At 44.4% G+C, this 19,736-nt stretch overlaps 1 protein-coding gene across 3 annotated transcripts in view; it reads left to right on the top strand.

Annotated features, from left to right (window-relative positions):
- LOC124720393 (zinc finger protein 70-like) overlaps nucleotides 1-19,736 on the top strand; it is a 280,865-nt gene that overhangs the window by 218,011 nt on the left and 43,118 nt on the right. For 2 of the 3 annotated variants that reach the window (XM_047245734.1, XM_047245733.1), the window contains one exon: nucleotides 8,388-8,452. The exons of the other annotated variant lie outside the window; for it this stretch is intronic. In XM_047245734.1, coding sequence (XP_047101690.1) covers nucleotides 8,388-8,452 — 65 coding nt within the window. The remainder of the gene's footprint in view (nucleotides 1-8,387; nucleotides 8,453-19,736) is intronic. 3 annotated transcript variants of the gene reach the window in all.

Genomic DNA, 19,736 nt, shown 5'->3' with positions numbered 1-19,736 from the left:
CAAACAGCAGTTGGCCGGCGTTGCCTGGTGAAACGTTGTTGTGATGCCTCGTGTAAGGAGGAGAAATGCTTACCGTCACGTTTCCGACTTTCATAAAGGTCGGATTGTAGCCTATCGCGATTGTGGTTTATCGTATTGCGACATTGCTGCTCGGGTTTTCAAGATCCGATGACTGTTAGTAGAATATGGAATAGGAGGGTTCAGGATGGTAATACGGAACCCTGTGCCAGATCCCAACGGCCTCGTATCACTAGCAGTCGAGATGACAGGCATCTTATTCGCATGGCTGTAACGGATCGTGCAGTCACGCCTCGATCCCTGAGTCAACAGATGGGGACGTTTGCAAGAAAACAACCATCTCCACGAACAGTTGGACGACGTTTGCAGCAGAATGGACTATCAGCTCGAAGACCGTGGCTGCGGTTACCCTTGGCGCTGCATCACAGACAGGAGCGCCTGTGATGGTGTACTCGGCGACGAGCCTGGGTGCACGAATGGCAAAACGTCATTTTTTCGGATGAATCCAGGTTCTGTTTACAGCATCACGACGGTCACATCCGTGTTTGGCGACATCGCGGTGAACGCACATTGGAAGCATGTATTCGCCATCGCCATACTGGCGTATCACACTGCGTGATGGTATGGGGTGCCATTGGCTACACGTCTCGGTCACCTCTTGTTCGTATTGACGGCACTTTGAACAGTGGACGGTTACATTACATATGTGTAACGACCCGTGGCTCTACCCTTCATTCGATCCCTGCGAAACCCTACATTTCAGCAGGATAATGCACGACCGCATGATGCAGGTCCTGTAGGGCCTTTCTGGATGCAGAAAATGTTCCACTGCTGCCCTGGCCAGCACATTCTCCAGATCTCTCACCAACTAAAAACGTCTGGTCAATGGTGGCCGAGCAACTGGCTCGTCACAATAAGCCAGTCACTACTCTTGATGAACTGTAGTATCGTGTTGAAGCTGCATGGGCAGCTGTACCTGTACATGCCATCCAAGCTCTGTTTGACTCAATGCCCAGGCATATGAAGGCCGTTATTGCGGCCGGCGGTGGTAGTTCTGGGTACTGATTTCTCAGGATCTATGCACCCAAATTGCGTGAAAATGTAATCACATGTCAGTTCTAGTATAATATATTTCTCCAATGAACACCCGTATATCATCTGCAATTCTTCTTGGTGTAGCCACTTTAATGGCCAGTAGTGTACATACATCCCACAGAAGGTTGATCTCTGCACCTCTCGGACATTCATTTTCTGTCACCTACCTGATGCACATGGTGAGTCATTAGCAGCGAATATTTTTGCCGTCATAATTGTTAACACAGCACTTGCAAATGAACCTCATTAAAGGTCGAACTTGTGACCTTGCACTCACGGGGCTCCTTACGAGACTGTTCACCGAACTTTGCAGATGCACCACGTTCACTGCTACCACAAGTTCATCTGGCTTCTTATGTCGAGGAAAAGACAATAAGTTATGACACTTGTTTGACAGCTGCCTTTTCCGCCCTTAGTTGCCTGACATAGTTCATTCGTGTCGTAGGCATTAATTCGTGACCTGTAGTAGTTGACCATCAATCGAACAAGTAACAGAGTTACTATGCAGATACACTTGTTGACCACATTCTTAAACAACACCAATATGAACAAAACATTGTTTTATGATGCGTGTCCCTTTCTTCATTAATATACTGTAACTAACTTCAGACGCATTTATTTATGTGAACTTGTAACCGAGGCACAAGAAATAGCTTTGGGGACATCTTATATTCCCTTCTCTGACATATTTGAAGAACTTCGTAGATGTAACAAACTTACTCAACTATGTGACAAATATGCTCCCCAAAAGACCGGAAAAGTAAGAATGAAACCTGCATATGGCTAACTGAAGAACAAAAACAGCTCATGAATCTCGTACACATCAGGCACACAAATTGTGCCTTGTGCCTGAAAATCGTATTGCTTAGAAGCAAAAGCGGAACAGAGGCAATCAAGCTGTGAGCAATGCAAAACTCAGACATGCCCATATATTAAACGACAGCCGGAACAGATAAGCTACACTATAGAAAAACCTAAATGGTCTTGGTATAGGCAGAGTAAAAGCTGCAGGTATTCCCATTGTCCCAGCTGAAGAACTGAGCCGGTACTTCACATTACCTACAACCTTAATTAAACCACATACGAAGCTGATAATCGTTGATCACTTTATAGGGGTAAATGACTTAAGCCACGAAGAATACTCTCTAAAGCATGTTACTTGCAGTACCGTCAAAAAAGGAGGAGGAGGAGGAGATTAGTGTTTAACGTCCCGTCGACAGCGAGGTCATTAGAGACGGAGCGCAAGCTCGGGTGAGGGAAGGATGGGGAAGGAAATCGGCTGTGCCCTTTCAAAGGAACCATCCCGGCATTTGCCTGAAGCGATTTAGGGAAATCACGGAAATCCTAAATCAGGATGGCTGGAGACGGGATTGAACCGTTGTCCTCCCGAATGCGAGTCCAGTGTGCTAACCACTGCACCACCTCGCTTGGTCCCTCAATAAAGCTAACGTACACATCAGATCAGTATCTACTGGACGTGATGGCATCACAGTCCAAATGATGAAGCATATTATTAATCAACTACTGCCCATTATAATAGATATCTTCAACCACTCATTAACCCCATTTTCCCTAAGATCTGAAAACAGAAACTAGTTAAACCACTTGCGAGGTGCCGGGGCAAGCAGTGTATTTAACACTAAATTCTTCTAGAACCTACATATGTAAATGATGCTCTGAGCCCCCCCCCCCCCCCCTCGCCCCCCCCCGTCTATTCTAACTCCGACTTTTGCTGTTGCACATAGATTCAAAAACATACGCGAACTGGCTGTAATCAACCCTGCAAGTGGAGTAGAAAAGAGTTTGGCACCTGCAATAATTTAATTTGATAAATAAGTTAAATAAAGGAAGATTTCATTAACGTAGTGAGAAATGATGGGTTGCTCTACCGATTAACAGAATGAAAGTTCTGTCCAAAATAACAATATGATTTATTAAGACTAAACACAAAATAATAAACAAAAACACATGAAACATTTATAATACATCAAATTGGCTCAAATTGGATACTCAAACAAACGCTGTGAAGGTGAAGTTGTCCCTAAACTAGATTGTGAGGTTTATGACGAAGTGGTATGTGGAGCCAATTACTTGCCACTCAAATCTTAAGAGAGACACACAGCTAACCCAACATTAATTGTTGCAACTCAAGACAGAACAAAGTTAGAAAAGGACGAACAGGCGCGCTCTGCTGAGCTCTTGATTATCACCTAGGAAAATCCCTGTCTGCTGGTGCTGCGGACATACATTACCAAACTGTCTTCTTAACTGCCAGAACACGATCTGGCGTACCGGAGGCGATGGCTGGTTGCTTCGACGTCCTCGACCGAAAGGCGAGAGTCGACTACCTAGAGCACCCGTACAGGCCGAGCACACAACATTCCCTCCCCTGCGACAGTGGCCGTGGTTAAACGTTCCAATCAGCAACTCGAAAACCGGCGGAAAATTCCACTCCATTGCCGGAGCACTACCATTCCACCAATGGAGATTCTTGGCGCCAATTTCTGCGCTGATTTTGCTACGCCCTGAGCAAGCCAATCACAGTTACTATTTTGCAGAAAGCGCGGGAATTTTCCCGCCACAACTGCCTGGGTACACAAGTCATTCCCACGCCTCACTGGTAGCCCGCCAGAAAGTGTTTTCGCTAAGTTTCTGCGAAGTAACGGAACCTCTAGCCCAGCCGCTACTTCAGGCCCCTCCGGGCGTGTCTTTTGACAATGTCGGCGTCTGGAAAGCATTCACTCAACTTCCTCACACTCGTCGGCTTAACCCTCTCGAGATCCGCAGAGCCCGCCTGTCACCGGACCACCTGGGTGACGAGAGACGTTGCGTGGGAAGTCCGCGTGTGAAGGAATAGCAACTTTTCACCGCATGCAATTAGAGACAAAAATCGTAAGATAGAAATATGAGAGGGGGCTCATGCCACCTCTCATAGCCCCTACGCCATTTTAGATTGTAATTGGTGAGCGGTTGGCTCACTTAGGAGCAAGGTAGTGAGTAAATCGTCCAAGAACAATCTTACAAACTGACTCCACATGCCGCACTCTATTAAAAAATCATTGCAAATGAAAAATGCAGCTCATAGAGGGAGGATTATTTATGATGTAGCCAACTTCACCTTCTTAATATGGAACACTAACACTCACATCACACATCCATACCCAGGGAGCCCCTTCCAAACACCGATTCACACATTCACACTCTAAATATGGCCCGGGCATGTGAGCCAAATATGGAGCAGTTTATTCTTTACAATCAGAGTTGGAGTGCTCCGCAATTAAATGCCCAAGATCTTACAACAATTTGAATCATGAAACTAACCTGAACTCACTCACACATGATACTATTTAAGTTAACAATCTCTTTGTGAGCTTTCAGAATGTAGTTACAACCTCCGATTCATTCTGTCTCCCTGCACCAAGAATAACCTTTACAAAATGTTCCCTGAACTGATGGTCCATTCACAATGACAGTGGTGGTATCTGCTTCAGTTTATGTGGACTTCAGGCACACTGTTTGCATACACACAACAATAAATAACAATACAAAAAAAACATGGTGTGGAGAACAATACAGTAATTGGTGTGGAGAACAATACAGTAATTTGTAATAAGAATTACAGTGTAAAACACAAACACATACAAGGTATAACATACATTACAAAAACAACACTAGAGAAAGAAATTTAAGAAAAAAAACAAGGTTCATGGGGCATCAAGTTGTGCGTGCACATTGCACAATGTTCACGACTGTGCTGAGAATGAGGCACTAAATCACATTATTAGAAATATTCGAAGCACTTCACAAATTCCACAGTACTGACATCACATAGGGCTAAACGTCGGGTGTTGTTGCTACGTTGTTGCAACGGCAATAGGGTGTGCTGGAGCATCTGCAGTACTCTGTTGAGATTGCACCAAGACCCACGCATATGATCATGGCAGTACGGTAGGAAGACACAGTGATAGGCTTTCCTCACGTCGATTAATTGTCTCTAAGGTCTACTTGTTGGGATACATCACTAGTCTAGGTCTCTTCTCTCGCTGGACTGTACTTTACGTTTCCCAATATTGCAGTCCGACGAGGGATGATGGCACGTGGAGTGACTCCACAAGTGTGTGAGGTCATCCATACAGGATCGAACTAGGAGCGACGATTGCTACAACTGCTCTCTAATATGGAGGAGAAGTTAGAAATGAGACCATTCATTTGTTAGTGTGGCACGATACTGCTTTGTGTATGCAGATCGGCCAATGCTAGTGAGCTGTAAAAACCCAAACAGGTGAGTATAGAGCGTCCCTTTCTGTCCTGAGGCACATGAGGCGCAGGTTCTGACACGATATGTGATCTTCTTCGTGTACTCACGGCAACGTGGTCTGCCGCAGGGAATCCCTCCAAACGGCTGCCGCGTCCGGAGAGCTAGCAGGCTGTCGCGTGTGGGTCGCGTGTCAGTGTCAACGGCCAGCCTCACTTTCGCTTGTGGCCCGGCGAGGGCTGTCTGCCGCCTAATCCCTCAGGTATACGGCCCGGTGACTGTCAGCTTGTAGGACCGGATGCTCTCGCGCCCTTCACGTCAGGTGGCACGCTGACGCTCTCTTCTTGCAGGTAGCCGATGACCTCTTGTTTTTTCTCTGGCTGGCCTCTGCATTGCCACGATCCCCGTCATCTGCACAATTCTTACAAAAATCTTATGCCTAACTTTTCCCCATGACCTTCTATGTTATAATAAATTTACATAACGATACATTGATGGTCTGTCATTTCAGACACTCTAATTTTAATTTTATAGTTATTTATCTGTAGCTATCATTATAACAAAATCTCAGTGTGATATTTGTGTAGAGACCGATCTCACTACTGTACATGGTGTGTGACGCTATACTGGATGGACAACTAAATGTGCGGGCCCGCACTAATATTACTATTAATTATATAGATCGACAGTAGACATGCTCAAGAATTAACTACCATTTGCCAACGATCTACATTCTATGTCTTTTAATTAAATTATGTTGTTATGCAGGTCTAAGTTTTACTGTGCTATAAAGAACATGCAACTATGCTACTTTCGCTCGCCCGTCGTCCCTCCATCTCGGGTCTGTGGTTTGGTGACCTGAAAAATAGCATCTCAGCAGGCGCGCGCCAAACACTTGTGGTAGAAAACCGCCACAATATTAAGGATCTAGTTATTCTAAAATCCTAAAGTTTAATTTATCCTAGTATATGGTACTCTCTCTATTATTATTATTATATTTTTTTTTACCTTATACAACACTCTTACATAATTCCTGTTACGCTGAGATGTCTCGCTGCTCGCCGCAATTGACGACAGTGATGTGTGCGCCGTACGACATGGCCTCTGAGTTCTCACTACGGCTCACTGAAACTCCAGAGACTGGGTTAGCCATGGCTCTACAAGACAATAAATTTATAGACTCCCCAGCAATTGCTCATAGCTCCTCATGTATGCATTCTCGAGTCTATGTTTACTGTACATTTTTTGTTGTTTTGATCGACATAATGGCTTTTCTAGACTCTAAGAAGCTCACCTGCAGAAACCAGCACGGCTTTAGGAAACAGCGGTCATGCGAGACACAGCTGGCCCTCTTTGTGCATGTCATACAACAGGCTCTACATACCGGCTCCCAGGTTGATGCCATATTTCTCGACTTTCGAAAGGCGTTCGACTCAGTTCCGCACTGTCGCTTGCTACAAAAAGTGCGCGCTTACGGTCTATCCGATCACATATGCGGTTCGAAAGAAAGTTTTCTAACAGACAGGGGACAGTATGTTCCATCATCTTTCGGGCGTGCACTCGGGACAGCGACAATGATGGAACATTATGTCCACCGGGAAAACTTCAAGAATCACAGGGAGCAGTATGTCGTCCTGAACGGGGTAACTTAACAGAAACAAGCGTAACTTCAGGTGCGCCCCAGGGCAGCGTAATAGGTCCTCTGCTTTTTACGATTTATGTAAACGATCTGGTTGATGGTATTGACAGCGGCCTGAGACTGTTTGCCGATGATGCTGTAGTCTACAGGAAAATAGTACCACACGAAAGTTGTGAACAAATCAATGAGGATTTGCAGAAAATAAATGCGTGGTGTAATGACTGTCAGTTATCTGTAAATATTAGTAAGTGCAACCTACTGCTTTCAACTAGGCGAAAATCCCAATTAACGTACGAGTACAAAATAAATGCGCAGTCTTTGGAAGCGGTAACGTCCTTCAAGTATCTGGGTGTGACTATTCGAAATAATCTCAAATGGAATGATAAGATTACACAAGTAACGGGAAAGGTGAACTCTAGATTGCGGTTTATTGGTAGAATCCTGAAGCGATGCAGTCCTTCAACAAAGGAAGTAGCTTACAATACGTTAGTTCGTCCAGTCTTGGAGTATTGTTCGTCTGGGTGGGACCCTTACCAGTTGGGTCTGATTCGAGAGATTGAGAAGGTCCAAAGGAGAGCGGCAAGATTCGTGACTGGTACATTTAGCCATCGCGAGAGCGTTACAAATCTCATTGAAAGTTTGAAGTGTGACACACTTGCAGATAGACGGCGTGCTAAACAGAAGGGGCTGCTCTCTAAATTCCGAAATCCTATCTTCACCGACGATGTAGAGCATATATTATTACCACCAACTTTCAAATCGCGTAAAGATCACCAGTCAAAGACAAGGGAAATAAGAGCTCGTACTGAGGCGTTCAGACAGTCGTTTTCCCCTCGCGCGATCCGCGAGTGGAACAGAGGGTGGGAAATATGACTTTGGCGCGGATTGTGCCCTCCGCCACACACCGCTTGGTGGCTAGCGGAGTATATATGTAGATGTAGACACTGCCATCTCTGAAGTTGCCTGCCGTACAATCTTAGCAACTACAGTACCGGTACGTGTATTCCACTGTCAGAGGTATCAGAACCGTTTTCGTTATAACTTTCAGTTCGTTCGATTCCGCCAAAGCGACCCTTACCTCAAATTCATACATTTATCCAACATCCTTCAGAATTTGTAACATCGTCACGAAATCACCACGTATGTACAAACATTTATAGGCACCGGTGCGTGTAACTTTGACGCTGTGTAGCGTCATTGGATGACGTTTCCGGATGTGGGTCTCTGCGTAAAACTTGATCTAGTAAGTCCCCTCTACAACCTCCGGAAGTGTGTAACATGAATTGTTCTCACCCATGTCGCAGACTCCTGCTGACTTTGCACGTGCAGCAGCATGTTGAATTTTCCTACAAACATTGACTCCTTTTTTTTTCCTTTCAGGATAAGAAACACGTCAGTCTCGGAGCTCGCCAGTATGAGAATGCTTCTTCACCGAGTTCTTGGAGGTTAGTCTGAACAACTTTTAATACGCCTGTCCTGGTATAACGTATCTAAAAAGCGAGATAACGATCCATTTGCAAATGGTAACCGTATTCTTTTGCACTCAAAATTTATACTGTGTCTCGCGCACACTGATCTCTGGCACGTTATACCCGTACATTGACGGAAATGGAGAGTGTTACACCACAGAGCACCAGTCTGAAAATTATCGGCCGAAGTGGCCGTGCAGTTAAAGGCGCTGCAGTCTGGAACCGCAAGACCGCTACGGTCGCAGGTTCGAATCCTGCCTCGGGCATGGATGTTTGTGATGTCCTTAGGTTAGTTAGGTTTAACTAGTTCTAAGTTCTAGGGGACTAATGACCTCAGCAGTTGAGTCCCATAGTGCTCAGAGCCATTTTTTTTTTTTTTTGTTGGAGACGTTCATTTTATGTTGTTCTTATTTTTGTTGTCTTCAGGCCAAAGACTGATCTGATTAAGTTCTCCACACTAGACTACGCAAGAGTCATCATCTCCGAGTGACTACTGCAACATACATTCATTTCAACCTCCTCACTGTATTCATCTCTTTGTCTCCCACTACAATCGTTACCTTCCCATCCCCCTCCCCCACCCACCCCAGCGCTTCCCTCCATCACCAAATTGAAGGTGACTTGATGCCTAAGGTTGTCTCCTATTAATTGATCCTATCATTGTCCGCCCCTGGTAGCTGAGTGGTCAGCGCGAAAGAATGTCATACCTAACGGCCCGGGTTCGATTCCCGACTGGGTCGGAGATTTCCTCCGCTCTGGGACTCGGTGTTGTGTTGTCATTATCATCATCATTTCATCCCCATCGACACGGAAGTCGTCGAAGTTGCGTCAACTCGAAAGACTTGCACCAGGCGAACGGTCTACCCGAAGGGAAGCTCTAGCCATACGGCATTTCCATTTTACCATTTCATTTAGTCAAGGTCTGCCACATATTTCTTTTCGTCCGAATTCCATTCAGAACTAGCTCATTAATTACGTGATCTGCACATACGACACCACATTTTAAAAGTTTCTTTTCTCTTCTTGTCTGAATTGCTTACCAATCACGTTTCAGTTTGTAGATGACTACACCGCAAACAAATATCTCCAGAAATGATTTATATTAAATGTTATACTTTTGACGTCGTTGACATTCTGAATTTTATATATAGGGTGTACATAAAGTCCGGGACCACTTTCAATTATTTATTGCACAAGAACCAAACATTGTACACATATCACGTTGTTGTTGTTGTGGTCTTCAGTCCAGAGACTGGTGTGATGCAGCTCTCCATGCTACTCTATCCTGTGCAAGCTTCTTCATCTCCCAGTACCTACTGCAACCAACATCCTTCTGAATTTGCTTAGTGTATTCATCTCTTGGTCTCCCTCTACGATTTTTACCCTCGACGCTGCCCTCCAATACGAAACTGGTGATTCCTTGATGCCTCAGAACATGTCTTACCAACCGATCCCTTCTCCTAGTCAATTTGTGCCACAAACTCCTCCCCAATTCTATTCAATACCTCCCCATTAGTTATGTGATCTACCCGTCTAATCTTCAGCATTATTCTGTAGCACCACATTTCGAGAGCTTCTATACTCTTCTTGTCCAAACTATTTATCGTCCATGTTTCACTTCCATACATGGCTACACTCCATACAAATACTTTCAGAAACGATTTCCTGACCCTTAAATCTGTACTCGATGTTAACAAAATTCTCTTCTTCAGAAACGCTTTCCTTGCCATTGCCAGCCTATGTTTTATATCCTCTCTACTTCGATCATCATCAGTTATTTTGCTCCCCAAGTAGCAAAAATCATCTCTTTTCCTAATCTAATTCCCTCAGCAACCCCAGACGTAATTCGACTACATTCCATTATCCTCGTTTTGCTTTTGTTGGTGTTCATCTTATATCCTCCTTTCAAGACACTGTCCATTCCATTCAGCTCCTCTTCCAAGTCCCTTACTGTCTCTGACAGAATTACAATGTCATCGGCGAACCTCATAGTTTTAATTTATTGTCCGTGAATTTTAATACCTACTCCGAATTTTTCTTTTGTTTCCTTTACTGCTTGCTCAATATACAGATTGAATAACATCAAGTATACACATATCACACATAGGTCATTTTGCAGAGAAACCCTGGAAGACTTTTTTTTTTCATGTCTACCGCCACAGCGTAGTTTGGTAATTTGCCGATAGTCAGCGCTAGTCGCAAACATGTCGAGTTCAGGTGCGGAGCGAGGTTTCTGTGTGTTGGAGTTTGAGAAAAACAAGTGTGCTACGGCTGTTCAGCGGATGTTTAGAACCAAGTACGGTTAGAAGCCACCAACAAGGAAGGCCATTTACCACTGGCACAACAAATCCGTTACGACAGGTTGCTTGTGCCCGGGAAAGAGAAGCGGATGTCCCAGTGTGAGTGAAGTGAATGTGGAGCGCGTACATTCATAAGGAGTCCAAAGAAATCGGTGCGTCGTGTATCCCGTGAACTCGAAATGGCTCCAATGGCAGTGTGGAAAGTCCTGCGACAGAAGCTGTCTGTGAAACCATTCAAATTGGAGCTACTGCAGAAGCTCAATGGCGACGACAATGACAAGCGTTTTGAGTTTTGTTTGCAGTCGCAACAATTGAATTAGGATGGGGATGACATTGTTGATCGCTTAATTTTTAGCGTCAAAGCCACTTTTGAAACTAATGGGAAAGGGAACAAGCATAATTGTCGAATCTGGGGTAAAAAGCATCCATATGAATGCATTGAATTTGAGCGTGATTCTCCAAAAGGTAAATGTTTTTTGTGCCCTGTCACGTCAAAAACTGTACGGGCCATTCTTCTTCGCCGAGAGCACTGTCACTGGATATTCCTACTTGGACATGTTGCAGCAGTGGCTGATGTCTCAAATGCAATCGGGCTCTCCGTTCGTCTTTCAGCAGGATGGGGCTCCGCGCCATTTTCATCGTGAAATTCGTGGGTACCTGAACACGGAGCTGCCACACCGATGGATCGTCCGTTCTACAGAAGGGGGACAGCTGTTTCACGAAATGGCCTCCTCGATCACTAGATCTCACTCCGTTTGACTTTTTTCTGTGGGGACACATTAAAGATCTGAAACTTCCTGGCAGATTAAAACTGTGTGCCGAACCGAGACCTGAACTCGGGACCTTTACCTTTCGCAGGCAAGCGCTCTACCAACTGAGCTACCCAAGCACGACTAACACCCCATCCTCACAGCTTTACCTCCGCCAATATCTCGTCTCCTACATTCCAAACTTCACAGAAGGTCTTCTGCGAACCTTGCAGAACTAGCACTCCTGAAAGAAAGGAAAGCTTCTGTGAAGTTTGGAAGGTAGGAGACGAGGTACTGGCGGAATTGAAATTGTGAGGACGGGGCGTGAGTCGTGCTTGGGTAGCTCAGTTGGTAGAGCAGTTGACCGCGAAAGGCAAAGGTCCCGACTTCGAGTCTCGGTCCGGCAGGCAGTTTTAATCTGCCAGGATGTTTTATATCAGCGCACACTCCGCTGCATAGTGAAAATCTCATTCTACATTAAAGATCTGGTGTATGTACCGCCTCTGCCACGTGATGCAGCAGAGCTCCGGGAGAGAATACGGGAAGCGACTGTCGCAGTCGACGATGCCATGCTGGGACGGGTATGGCAAGAATTCCATTACCGTATTGACGTCTGCCGGGTCACTCATCATTCGCATATCGAATGTTTGTAAAAAAGGTAAAAAAAAATTTCAGAGTTTCTCTTCAAAATGCAATATTTATAACATCTGTGCAATGTTTGGCTCTTGTGCAATAAATAATTGAAAGTGTTCCCAGACTTTGTGTACAGCCTGTACACTCTACTTTGGCACTCATTAGTTGTTTTCCTGCTCAAAAAGCAATACTCATCTACTGGCTTTATTGTCTCAGTTGCTGACGAGTCTTCCGAGCAGTATGCACGTTTTCGAAGATACAGCCGTGGTTGGAGAAACTTTCCGGCTCCTGACGTATCGTCCAGAGCTGCACCGGACGTCGCAGTTGCTTCCAGCGACGCTGAATCTGAGTCGGACGTCGGACAGCGACATAAATATTATGTGAAGTGCGCGAGGTCGAGTTTATACATGATCAGCCGCATTCAGACATAAAAACCTGTAAAGGATCTACCGATTCTGCAGACCACTGACCATATATCATTGAATTTCAGGGCTTCTTCTTTACTGTTACAATAATCAATATGCTTCTATATTTCGATGGTTTCTCGTGGATAATACACTCCTGGAAATGGAAAAAAGAACACATTGACACCGGTGTGTCAGACCCACCATACTTGCTCCGGACACTGCGAGAGGGCTGTACAAGCAATGATCACACGCACGGCACAGCGGACACACCAGGAACCGCGGTGTTGGCCGTAGAATGGCGCTAGCTGCGCAGCATTTGTGCACCGCCGCCGTCAGTGTCAGCCAGTTTGCCGTGGCATACGGAGCTCCATCGCAGTCTTTAACACTGGTAGCATGCCGCGACAGCGTGGACGTGAACCGTATGTGCAGTTGACGGACTTTGAGCGAGGGCGTATAGTGGGCATGCGGGAGGCCGGGTGGACGTACCGCCCAATTGCTCAACACGTGGGGCGTGAGGTCTCCACAGTACACCGATGTTGTCGCCAGTGGTCGGCGGAAGGTGCACGTGCCCGTCGACCTGGGACCGGACCGCAGCGACGCACGGATGCACGCCAAGACCGTAGGATCCTACGCAGTGCCGTAGGGGACCGCACCGCCACTTCCCAGCAAATTAGGGACACTGTTGCTCCTGGGGTATCGGCGAGGACCATTCGCAACCGTCTCCATGAAGCTGGGCTACGGTCCCGCACACCGTTCGGCCGTCTTCCGCTCACGCCCCAACATCGTGCAGCCCGCCTCCGGTGGTGTCGCGACAGGCGTGAATGGAGGGACGAATGGAGACGTGTCGTCTTCAGCAATGAGAGTCGCTTCTGCCTTGGTGCCAATGATGGTCGTATGCGTGTTTGGCGCCGTGCAGGTGAGCGCCACAATCAGGACTGCATATGACCGAGGCACACAGGGCCAACACCCGGCATCACAGTGTGGGGAGCGATCTCCTACACTGGCCGTACACCACTGGTGATCGTCGAGGGGACACTGAATAGTGCACGGTACATCCAAACCGTCATCGAACCCATCGTTCTACCATTCCTAGACCGGCAAGGGAACTTGCTGTTCCAACAGGACAATGCACGTCCGCATGTATCCCGTGCCACCCAACGTGCTCTAGAAGGTGTAAGTCAACTACCCTGGCCAGCAAGATCTCTGGATCTGTCCCCCATTGAGCATGTTTGGGACTGGATGAAGCGTCGTCTCACGCGGTCTGCACGTCCAGCACGAACGCTGGTCCAACTGAGGCGCCAGGTGGAAATGGCATGGCAAGCCGTTCCACAGGACTACATCCAGCATATCTACGATCGTCTCCATGGGAGAATAGCAGCCTGCATTGCTGCGAAAGGTGGATATACACTGTACTAGTGCCGACATTGTGCATGCTCTGTTGCCTGTGTCTATGTGCCTGTGGTTCTGTCAGTGTGATCATGTGATGTATCTGACCCCAGGAATGTGTCAATAAAGTTTCCCCTTCCTGGGACAATGAATTCACGGTGTTCTTATTTCAATTTCCAGGAGTGTAGTTTGTCATAGTAGATAAAATTTTGATTCCGAAATGTTTCATTTCGTGGTTTCCTGACTGAAGAGCGTGTTCTGTTACAGCTGATTTTTCTGTTTCCCCCAGTCGGCAACTACTTTTGTTCTTTCAGTCTTGTATTAAAGATTCTCTCTGTAGTCCCAATGCAGACCTTTCCACAAGTACACGGAATCTTATACAGGGTGGTCCATTGATCGTGACCGGACCAAATATCTCACGAAATAAGCGTCAAACGCAAAAAACTACAAAGAACGAAACTTGTCTAGCTTTAAGGGGGAAACCTGATGGCGCTATGGTTGGCCCGCTAGATGGCGCTGCCATAGGTCAAACGGACATCAACTGCCTTTTTTTAAAAATAGGAACCTCCATTTTTTATTACATATTCGTGTAGTACGTAAAGAAATATGAATGTTTTAGTTGGACCACTTTTTCCGCTTTGTGATAGATGGCGCTGTAATAGTCACAAACATATGGCTCACAATTTTAGACGAATAGTTGGTATCAGGTAGGTTTCTCTAATTAAAATACAGAACGTAGGTACGTTTGAACATTTTGTTTCGGTTGTTCCATTCTGATACATGTACCTTTGTGAACTTATCATTTCTGAGAACGCATGCTGTTACAGAGTGATTACCTGTAAATACCACATTATTGCAATAAATGCTCAAGATGATGTCCATCAACATCAATACATTTGGCAATACGTGTAACGATATTCCTCTCAAGAGCGAGTAGTTCGCCTTCCGTAATGTTCGTGCATTGACAATGCATGGCGTCGACAAAAGATTCCACAGTGACAGTCTCAACAAACTGGTCTCTCGTTAGAAGAAATGTGTTCCTTGTTGGCATGACTATGTTGACAAATAAATATGTAGACATGGGTAATAAAGATGTACATAGTTGATGAAGTTTGTTTTATTTAAAAAGGTTTGAGCTTTCACATAAAAAATTTGGGGGCATTACTTTTCAGCACGCCCTCGTAGCAGTAATACGAAGGGCGAAAGTTACTTACATGGAGAGGTCCCCAGCGGTGAGATCGACTTTTGGAAACTGTCTACACAGTGACGTAGTTTAACATCCCAGGTATCACTCACTGCAACCATTCACCTTGGTGCACCAATATTTGCGAGTAATTGACGAAAGAAAAATTCGGAATTTTGTGCGAAAATTGGTACTATTTGGTCTGATAGGGTGGTGTAATGAATAGGATAACAGCTTCATGTGCAGGAAATTGGCGGTTCAAATCTCGTGAGGTGCGCAAAATGTTTTTTTTATTTTTAAATCTTTACCGAAATTTCTTAGATTATTATTTTTAGCCAATAAATAGTTTAAATGTAATTTTTATTCTATTCCTTTCTCACATAATTTTAATCATAATATCAACTTCTTGGTTTGCTATCATTTTTCTTCCTATCATTCTTTCTCCACTAGAAATCTTTGTTCATGTGCTTTTAATTAATTTTATGTATTAATTTCGATGTAATTTGTTTTGTTTTATCAACCTGTTTTTCGTTTACATCATTGCGTTCATTATATCTATTTCTCATTTTGCTTGAATTTAATTTTACTTATAAACCCGTCTTTCATTTAAATTTTCATCTGCATAATTTTGTCCATAGTGCAATAGGTATTTAGGATATGTTTTAAAGGTTTTACGACGAGTACTATGTAAAAATTGAATATCTTGTAACAAGAATACATTTCTCACACCATTGCACAAATATAAGCAGAGTATTTCGTCTTTTATTAATAACTGATAGATTGGAATTTTCAAATAATTGAGTATTACAATAAATAAATGTAATGAAATTCATATTCACAAAAATTTATACTGGAGAAAGAATGATATAAAGAGAAAATGAAAGAAAGGAAAAAGTTCGTACAGTGATTAAAAAGGTGTGACAAAGGAATAGAAATATAAAATTACATTTAAACCAATTAATTGAATAAAAATAATGATCAAAATCATTTCGAAAAATATTTAAAAATTAAAAAGTTCTGCACATGAAGCTGTTATGGATCCATTACACCACACAACCTCACAATGTAGCATTTTTGTAATGCTATGGAATGTCACACAAAATACCTTATTTTTCTTTCGTCAGTTAACTCTCAAACGAGGACCCACCAGGGTGAATGGTTGCAGTGTGTGATACCTGGGATCTTAAGGGGACCACACTCTGCCTATCTAACCCATGTTAACTTAGGCAAGTATTTGACCCTTTTCTGAAAAAACTATTTGATGCAGCATCTTAATATTTTTACTGTATCTTACATGATGCTAATAGAGTCAACTGTACTAAAATCTACTTTATCTATTTTATAGTTTTTAAGAAATATTTTTGTGAACTTCCTAATGGAGGAATATTAATGAATGCAGTGGCAGAGGTGGCTCTTTATGTTATGCAGAGTCTCTGAAATTTTCATTCATTTATGATAGTTTCTGACATAATGAGGCATATGTACTGAAAATTTTAGTTTGTGGGGAATTGACTTTATAGAAAAAACTTTTGAAATTTGTTACTTACAGTTAATTAAAACCGTCCTGCTGCATATGATGGCCCTTCTTTGGCCTCTAGCAGGTCTTCCAGCTTTTTTTCACCTTCATGGATGTTTCTCTTGTTTTCTTGGCCATATTAGATGCACAACTGTCTGCATCAGATATCCTCATTGTATCGCAATGTTGCAGCCCAGTGATCATATTTTCACCAGGATTAATTCCCAGCTTTGCAGTACCCAACACTTTCCAATATTACCACAATTGAATGTAATAACAGCATCATGAACTTCTAGTTTCATTGTATGCATGTCTACAAATACAGTTTTAGGAAGGCGGTTCCAAGTTATGCTGTTGAAAAATTCATTTGGGTTCAGTGTCTGCCCATGCACACATTTCCTTAGAAGGTCAGGATGAGCCAAGTCTCCGAAAATAGGTTTAATTGCTATAATAACAGCAGCAGGAAGAGAATGCTGGTGAGATTCTCCAGTTGCCTGAGCCCTATTGGATTTGCACCACGAATTTTCTCCTGATGGACACAATCCATGACATGGCTTGTCATCAGTAGAGGACTTATGGAAGAATATGGCCCAAACATCTCTCTTCATTGCCTCCATCATCATCATCATCTTGGACAGTTTCCAGCCACTGGCTGGGTCTGTCGGGAACACAAGCCTCTCCATCGTGTTCTGTCTTTCCACCATTCCCCCTCTTCCACCTTCGTCCAGTTCTCTCCTCTTCTCATCACACATTCCTTCACTCCCTTCACCCATCTATCTCTTGGTCTTCCTCTGGGCCTCTTCCCCTCCAGTTGCAGATCAAACATCCTCTTTGGAATTCTTCCCTCATCCATTCTCTTCATGTGTCCATACCACTGCAGTCTTGATTTTTCTATCCTGTCCTGTACTGGTTCCTCCTTTAGTCTTTCCCTCACATACAAATTTCGCAATCTGTCTCGTCTTGTTACACCCAACCTGCTCCTCTGGAACTTCATTTCACTAGCCTGTATTCTACTTTTGTCGCTTTTGTGCATTACCCATGTCTCACTTCCATATGTCAATATGGGGACAAAGTAGGTTCGGTATATAATTCCCTTGGATTTCTGTGGCACCTCCTTGCTCCAAATAAGCCCCCTAATGCATTTGTAGAACTGCCCTGCTTTTCTGCACCTTTCATTTATTTCCATTGCGTTTCCCCCCTTACTTTCAATCACGCTTCCCAGGTACTTGAAGTTCTCTACCACTTGTAGTTTTTCCCCTCCACAAGTTATATCCACATTTGGCCTATTCTTCTTCCTTGTTGTGACGATTATTTCACTTTTCTTTGCAGAGAAATGCATTCCATATTGTGCTGCCGTTGCCTCCCATCCATCTAACTGCTCTTGCACCTCCTTCACGCAATTTCCCCATAACATCAGGTCATCGGCAAAAAGCACTGCTTTCATTTTATGATCTCCAATTGCATCTGATACTTGCTGTAGGATTTCATCCATAACAATAATAAACAATAAAGGCGAAAGTGCACTTCCCTGTCGCAGCCCATTTTCCAGCTTGAACCATGCAGTACGTTCCCTCCCCACTTTCACACAACTCTCACTTCCCTCATACATTTTTCTGACTTTTCGTGTTATCTCTCCATCTATCCCTTTTGCGTTCAGCACATCCCAGAGCTTGTCCCTACAGATACTGTCATACGCCTTCTCAATATCCAAAAAGGCCATGATTAAGTCCTTCCCGTACTCATAGTGCCTTTCCTGCAGTTGCCTTACCGCAAATATGAGGTCCGTTGTTGATCTTCCCGGTCTGAAACCGTACTGCTCCTCTTGCAGTCTACTTTCAATACTGCTTCTTATTCTCTTCTCCAGCATCTTTTCATAGATTTTTCCACAGTGGCAGAGCAGGGTGATTCCTCTGTAATTCTCACATCTCCTTTTATCCCCTTTCTTGAAGATCGGGACTATAATTCCTTTCTTCCAATCCTCAGGAATTCTGTTCTCCTTCCACACCACCCTCAGCACTCTGTATAGCCACTGGGTTCCTACTTCTCCTGCTGCTCGTATCATATCCACTGTTACTTCGTCCCAACCTGGTGCCTTGCCCCCTTTCATCCTCTTTATGGCTTCTTCCACTTCATTCCAAGTTAGATCATCAATTTCCCCACTATTATAATCGTCTGCTGCCTTAGGCTCTCCATCGCTGTTAGTTACCTGCTTGGCAGCATTCAACAGATCTTCAAAGTACTCCTTCCAAATCTTTTTGAGCTCATGCATTTCCTCCACAACTCTTCCATTATTATCCATGATCCTCAGGCACTCGCTTCTGTCATTCCTCTTATTTCTTACCATGGTGTAAAGTACTTTTTTGTTCCCTTCACTGTCCTCTTCTAACATTCTTGTCCATTTTTCCATCCACTTCTTCTTCTCCGCCCTTACTATGGTCTGTGCCGCTTTCTTGCTTTCCTTATATTTTACCCTAGCTTCCTCTGTTCGGGTCTGGAACCATTCTCTGAAGGCTTTGTTCTTTCGAAGTACTGCCTCTTTACATATGTTGTTCCACCATGGGGTTTCCCTACTTCTCCTCTTTGTGCTAGTTCTTCCGCACACAGTCTCAGCTGCCTCAACTAGAGCCCTCTTAAAATCGCCCCATTCTTCTTCCACTGTTCTCTGATCTTCCTTTGGCAGCTTCTTCCTGATCAGTGTCTGGTACTGAGTCCTCCGTTCATCCTCTTTCAGCATCCATGTCTTCAACCTTTTCTCCTGTATATCTGTTGCCCTCCTATCGTTTTTCTCTCTCAGGGTGGCTACCAACAGCCGATGGTCGCTGTCTAAGGCCTCAGATGGTATGACCTTAACATCTGTGAGGCTGCTCATCATCTGCGTATCCACTAGTACATAGTCTACTACTGAAGTTTGGGACCAGTCCCCACTGTACCAAGTTATTTTGTGACTACTCCTCTTCTTGTACCACGAATTTGCGATCGCCAGCCCATTCCTCTTGCAGAATTCCAGCAACAATTTTCCTTCTCTATTTCGGTTCCCCCAGCCCTCTGGTCCCATTATCTCCTCGAATCCTTTCCTGTCTGTGCCA

This window comes from Schistocerca piceifrons, chromosome 11 (genome assembly GCF_021461385.2).
Source record: "Schistocerca piceifrons isolate TAMUIC-IGC-003096 chromosome 11, iqSchPice1.1, whole genome shotgun sequence".
In the NCBI taxonomy this organism is placed as follows: domain Eukaryota; kingdom Metazoa; phylum Arthropoda; class Insecta; order Orthoptera; family Acrididae; genus Schistocerca; species Schistocerca piceifrons.
The sequence above is the reverse complement of the archived record's forward strand: the minus strand, read 5'-3'. Positions and strand labels throughout refer to the sequence as shown.